The following is a 6,699-nucleotide window of genomic DNA, read 5'->3' as shown; positions in this document are numbered from 1 at the left end:
CTTCCTAAACATTATGAAATTCTTCCTAGACTAAAATAAATGAATTTTTGAACCTTCTTCTATTTATATGTTGCCTTAATGTATCACCGATTACTCAACTATGATGAATTTCATTCACTTTATTGTTTTTAATCACTACTCCATTATTTTTATGAAGAGCATCCTAAATTTCAAAGTGTCCTTCTTGAATATTATTGTAACTTTCCTGAAATTTGAATAAATGTGTTTCTAAATCTCTATTTATATGTGTTTTGCTTTCAATATGTCAAATATTACTAGATTATTCCATTAGTGAGGGATAATGATTTCATTTTGTGCACATTCTGATGTTTGGAAATCTAATTTGTTCTATGAAAGTCATCATGAAGTTCAAGGAAATCCTTGTTGAAAATCATAGAAATCTTCCTGAATTTCATAGAATTCTTCTCGAATTTCATACAATCCTTCCTGAATTTCATAAAATCTTTCCCAAGTTTTATACAATCTTTCATGAAGTTCAGTCACAGTTAAAGCAAAGTGCTAACATAAAACACTAGTGTACTGAAACAGAATACAAACATGCTCATAAGACAAAGATAAGGTGTTGTAACACATAATTTGAAACAGAATACAGTAGAAGCATTTGGCGATTTACTGCACAAAATTAAATCACAATAAGAAACATTACCTAAGATTTGATTTTTCATTAGTGATCTACAATTTGTTTGAAGCTAACACACCACCGAACTCAGTACAAATACTAACACTGTTTGTAACTGCTTAGTACAAAAGAACAACATCCAAAGAGAACATCTTTGCGAAGCTGAGCACCCCATCATCGTTGAGAAGGTTATGAAGGAAGAACAAGTGTTCTTTAGTGAGAAGAAGATGACAGGTCTTCCCCAATTTGTCAAATGTTGGAAGAAACTTCTTCTCTAAAAGACTCCCACCATTCTCAATTATAAATGTCTGAAACTTTATTTCACTATTACAAAACCAATGTGATGAACGATTTTGGTAAAAATGTAATAGAATCTGGAAAATAAAAAAATTCTTCAATCCCAAGCCCATATTCAATCAAATACAAGCTTATTACTAATCAGAGTTTCCCCAGACCTGGACAAATTCTCGACTTTGATAACCTATCCTCCATAGAATTGCATAAATAACCCTCACAATTCCCCTTCAAACAGCCATTGTTTTCCAATTTATCAAATAAACCATGGTCTTCTTCCCAGAAAAAACAAATTAGAGCATTGAAATCTCCTATAGAGCAATCAACACTCGATAGGATACAATATAATTTACAATCAGGAGTATATGACGAGCAGAGCAGATCCGTACCATAGTCAATAGACGGGTCGGAGCTAGATTCAGGAGGCGGAGATAGAGGCGAAGTCACATTCTCCTTTCCCGGATCATGACTGAGTCTGGGCTTTCTGTTTGCAGAGCGGTGAGAGATGTTTCTGTTAGCGTTTGTAGGTTGAAGAGGTTTACAAATCTAAAGCTGGGAGGAAGAATGAATTTTGAAATCGTCATCGTCATCTTCGTCGGAGTTCCACATAAGTTTCGTCAAGTCGAAAACATGTAAAACGATCGTATGAATATCTTATTTATTTTATTTTTAATAATTTTCTCCAAAATTTTAATTGTGCTAAACTTGGAATTTTTAATAGTGTGTGCTAGTTTTGGAACAAAAACCTAAAATAGTGCTATTTTTGAGAATCTCCCATCTTTAATTGTATTTGTAAACTATTCTCATTTTTCAAACATTTTTTTTTTTTTTTGACATCAAATATTTACTTTCCTTTTTTTTTTTTTTTTTTTTTGCCAGCAGAATACAAGATTAGCTCAAACGAGCCAATTAGAAGGAAAATTGTTCACAAAGGTAATTGTATGCGACTCCACTCTAGCTCGACGCGCCAGTTTGTCCGCTCTACCATTTTGTGTATGGGGATCTGAACGACAGAGAATGAGAGGAACTCAGCCTTGTCTTCTTTAATAACGTCTAGATATGTCTTGAAAGCAGGCCATTCAGAAGGCGAATACCATCTTCACCAAGTCAGAACAGTCTGTGAGAAAAACAACTTTCTCATTATCCGCACCAATCATACAATGCATTGCCCATATGAGGGCTTCCACCTCTGCATGGAGGGGTGACAAGCTACGGCGAGAGTTAGATGCACCCATAGTGGGAGATTCTCCCTCAGGAGAAATGCAATACCATCCTCTACCCATAAGCTGGTCAGTCGCCTTCCAAGATCCATCTACAAAGCATCGGTAACTAGATCCATGACCATGAACCGTGTCATAGGTCTGAGCCATAGACATAGATAGATGTCTAGGGCCACCCTGAGGGAAGGATCCTAAGAGATCTTCTTGGGCTAAAGACCAAAGCTTTGATTCCTCTTCCGCTATCCGTAAAATTGCTACCGGATTGGCCTTCCAGATATACCATAGAATCCACAGAAACACTTCCACCGAAGGAATGTCCTGAAATCTCCAAAATACTGAGTCCATATTATCATAGACAGAGTTCGAAGGAAAGCAACCCGAAGATGTCGGGAATTGGGACAAACCCCAAACCTGCTTAGTCGTAGGACATAAGAAGAGGACATGATTGACTGTCTCCTCCGCCCCTCCACAAATCGCACATTCCATATCACAGCTTAGTCCACGGCGCCGTAGATTAGCTGTTGTTGCCATACAATCCGTAATTACTTGTCACAAAAAGTATTTAAGTTTTGGTGGACACCGAATCTGCCAGGTAAATGCCTATAAAGAAATAGTGATTACATTCTTTTAAAAAGGAAATTAATATGTTCATATATTTAATACTACTACTATATTACTATTTATCACATTTATTTTACTTATTTTGATGTTTACCCATATTGTTCGTTAAAATTTATTTACTTGTGTCACCTATATAGTTACCGATTTGTGATTGGTTTAGTTATCAAATAAAAATTAGGGTTTGAATCAAACAGTTTCCAGTTACATTCCAGTTAATACCCACCCAAATCAAAGACCCAACTAATCAAATCAATCATCCTCAATCTTGGAGCTCTGTAGCTTCTCTCGTCTTCAATCAAACATCCCCATATTTGAACCCATATCAAAGTTGTTTCCTTTTTTGTTTTGTGTGAAGCGCCATGACTGAAGTCCTTCACTTTCCTTCATCTCCAACCGCTTCTCCTTCATCTTCTTCTTCTTCTTCTCATTCACCTTCTTCCTTATCCTACAATGCGGCTCTCCGGAGCAGGAACAACAACAACAACAACCCAGTTCCTGGATTCGCGCAAGATGTTGACTTTTCAATCGAACAACAAGATTTGACAAGACGGAGCAGCGAAGAAGATGATGATGGTAATGGTGGGGAAGATCAGATTTCGTTGTTGGCTCTTCTTGTCGCCATTTTCAGGAGATCTTTGATTTCTTGCAAGAGTAATCGGAGGGAGCTCTGTAGCATGGAGATCGGATGGCCTACCAATGTCCGCCACGTGGCTCACGTCACCTTCGATCGTTTCAATGGCTTCTTGGGTTTGCCTGTTGAGTTTGAGCCTGAAGTTCCCAGGAGGGCTCCCAGCGCCAGGTACATTGTCCAAATGAGTTTCCTGCAATTAGAGATTTCAAGAAGAATTTAAGGGTTTCTTAGCTCTCTTCTAGAGATTCATAGGTTTCTGTATTGTGGTAGAAGACTAGAAGGTACTACATTCATGGTTAGGCTCGTAATTTGATCTTCAATGCGATTAAGATCCAATCTTTATCTTGCATTTACTCGTGAGCATCGGTTGTAGATTGGATACAGAATGCTTCTGATTAGGCTTCCTTGTCTGTTTAACCTCTCTACTTGTGGAAGCCTAATCAGAAGCTTAGAGCTTTATGTTTCTGCTACAACATATATTAGCTCATTACTTGTGTAAACCGTTTCAAGATTGGGCTATTGACCCATGTGAATGCATCTTGAATAGCTTAGCTGAAGTTAGATTATGACAAGGATTGCATTGTTCTTCCAACTATTTTACATGCTTGATTTATAAGATCAATGTTTAAAACTGGAAAAACTGTGCCTATGCAATTGTAATGCTGCTCTTGGCTCTTGCTTGCTTATCTCATCTCTTACCTCGTTTGCTATCTCAATCATTTTAGTGCAACAGTCTTTGGGGTATCAACCGAATCGATGCAATTATCATATGATTCAAGAGGCAATTGTGTACCAACCATTCTTTTGTTGATGCAAAACTGTTTATATGGTCAAGGAGGCTTGCTGGTATGTTGCCTCATCGAGTTTCCTCCAAAGTGGAATTATCATAAGCTTTCCATGTAATTTACTTTCTGTTTTCTCAGGCAGAGGGCATTTTTAGACTCACTGCTGAGAATAGTGAGGAAGAGGCGGTTAGGGAGCAACTAAACCGAGGATTTATACCTGAACGAATTGATGTTCACTGTTTGGCAGGGCTTATCAAGGTATGTAATTTATGCAGAAGCACAGATTTCATCCACAAAAATTGTAATATTTTTTTTTTTTTTGTTTTCCTTTGAATTTTCTGTATCAGGCATGGTTTAGAGAACTCCCTACAAGCGTTCTTGATTCGTTGTCGCCTGAACAAGTGATGCAATGCCAAACAGATGAGGAACATGTCGAGCTTGTTAGGCTTCTTCCACCTACAGAAGCTGCTCTGCTTGACTGGGCCATCAATCTAATGGCTGATGTTGTTCAGTATGAACATCTTAACAAGATGAATTCACGCAACATCGCCATGGTTTTCGCACCTAATATGACACAGGTATGTCTTCTGCAACAAGGTTTTATTATCAAGTTTTACCAGTGTGAGTCATATTTAAACAAAAAGATTGAGAAAAATAATCTTATTGTAGATGGATGATCCGTTGACAGCACTGATGTATGCGGTTCAAGTGATGAACTTCCTCAAGACACTAATCGAAAAAGTTCTAAGGGAAAGACAAGACTCAGTGGTCGAGCAAGCTCATGTATTCCCTTTAGAACCTTCTGATGAGAGCGGTAACCAGAGCCCTTCACAGTCTTTGGCTTTTAACACCGTTGAGCAAAGTGACGAGACGCAATCAGACTACATTGAAAACACAGAAAATCAGAGCTCAAGCAGCGAGATATCAGACGAGTTAATCTCAGAGAGCAATGCATCTGAACAGAGAGAATCAGACTGTGGAAAATACAGGACCAGGAGATTGAGCGACTCGGATATACAGGTGCTGACTCTGGCTCCTCCAGCTCAGTGGCCTGTGAGTAGAACAAAGGTATTAACCAACTTGAGCCGTGTAGGTTCGAGGGTAGAACGTACTGAAGCTTGGCGGTGAATTAAAACGAGCAGAGAGAGAATCCCTTGAGGAGACTGTGAGCTTGTTCTTCAAAATCAAATGTTGCTTGATTTGTTTTGTATGTGTTAATGTGGTTTCTGTTGGTGACATTGTTCTACATTTTTGGTCAATGTTCTCAATTGCCTTCTTTGTGATAAACCGTCCATACCAATACTTAACCAAATTTGTAAACCGGTGTCTCTCTCATGCATCGGCAACGAAATTGTGAAGCATCTTCTCCCTATCCGCCTTTGGTATTGTTTGTAAAAGCTACAAATTAATTGCATCTATGGAAATTGAAATATTGAAATAAAAGTTGAGATCATGGGAGAGATGGATTTAAAAATTGGTTCTTCAATGGACCAAGGGACCATTTGAAACAAACCCCCATCAAAAAGTGCATAGACAAAAGCATATTGTAGAGGGGAATATCATTAGAGGATAGTTGAATTCAACATATTTGTATAGTCATGTAATTTTTTTTTTGTAGTGGGTCAAAAAAAAGTTGCACGTCAATTGCATACTTTATACACGTATTTGGAATTTTGGATACGCCTTTTCCCAAATCTTGATTTTATTGAACATTACTTTTGAAGGAGAAAAAATGGCAAAAAAGCAAAATCAGAATATTAAAATTGAGTATTTTGTAGTATACTGATTATTTATTATGTGAATTTTTTTTGCTAAAATATACTATTATATTATATTATGTGGCTTTGGTAGAGTATTTAAAAAGGTATTTTGAAAAAGGGAGAACTGGTAGTATTTTTTAAAAAATTAACGAAATCCCCTGTTTTAAGAAATAAAATGTTAACATTTCAATCGTCGATCATACATTATTACAACATAAAAATCAATCTATCCATTCTAAAGTTAAAAGTTCTAGATACTGTATTTTGGTTGATTAATTGCATCAAAAACACTTCTCCACGAGATCATATTTTCTGACAATTATATTTTAAAAAAATCTCTTTACAAATTATCATGCACTATATTGGAATAATATCTTGACACCATGATTTATTATCTTTTATTCTTGATGATCATACTTTTTTTGTTGGCACTTGGAATTTCTCACGTGGGTTATAGTTTGTATTTTAATTATTTTTTCCAACATATATATTTTTTTTTTTGATAAAGGCAAATGATGTTCGATTTCCAACTAATTTATGTTTATTGTATTAGCTTTTTTTTTGCATGAAAGATTTAGGCTATAATGCTGATAATGACTTGACCATATAACATATATATTGTTATTTTGAAAAACTACAGTGTTGTCCATTCGTACCAATAAGAAACAACTTTTAATGTGTTTACTTTTGTAAATAAAAAATCATATACATTCTAATTTTATTGAATTGTTTCTGACGAGAGATATGA

General features: G+C 36.3%; 2 protein-coding genes across 2 annotated transcripts; one reads left to right on the top strand and one right to left on the bottom strand.

Annotated features, from left to right (window-relative positions):
• Positions 1–2,013: 2,013 nt before the first annotated feature.
• On the bottom strand, positions 2,014–2,685 carry LOC147918723 (uncharacterized). The gene is made up of 2 exons (XM_087503667.1): positions 2,566–2,685; positions 2,014–2,472 (listed from the first exon to the last, which is right to left on the bottom strand). Exons 1-2 carry the CDS (start codon positions 2,683–2,685, stop codon positions 2,014–2,016), a joined length of 579 nt encoding a protein of 192 aa, XP_087359793.1.
• Positions 2,686–2,922: 237 nt separating this feature from the next.
• Positions 2,923–5,478, top strand: LOC104770574 (rho GTPase-activating protein 1). The gene is made up of 5 exons (XM_010495022.3): positions 2,923–3,574; positions 4,132–4,252; positions 4,330–4,449; positions 4,539–4,769; positions 4,861–5,478. The coding sequence occupies exons 1-5, from the start codon at positions 3,135–3,137 to the stop codon at positions 5,317–5,319; spliced, it is 1,371 nt and encodes a 456-aa protein (XP_010493324.1). The 5' UTR covers positions 2,923–3,134; the 3' UTR covers positions 5,320–5,478.
• Positions 5,479–6,699: the final 1,221 nt, after the last annotated feature.

Source organism: Camelina sativa, chromosome 20 (assembly GCF_030686135.1).
Source record: "Camelina sativa cultivar CO46 ecotype springtype chromosome 20, ASM3068613v1".
NCBI lineage: Eukaryota > Viridiplantae > Streptophyta > Magnoliopsida > Brassicales > Brassicaceae > Camelina > Camelina sativa.
This window is presented reverse-complemented; position numbering and strand designations above follow the sequence as displayed.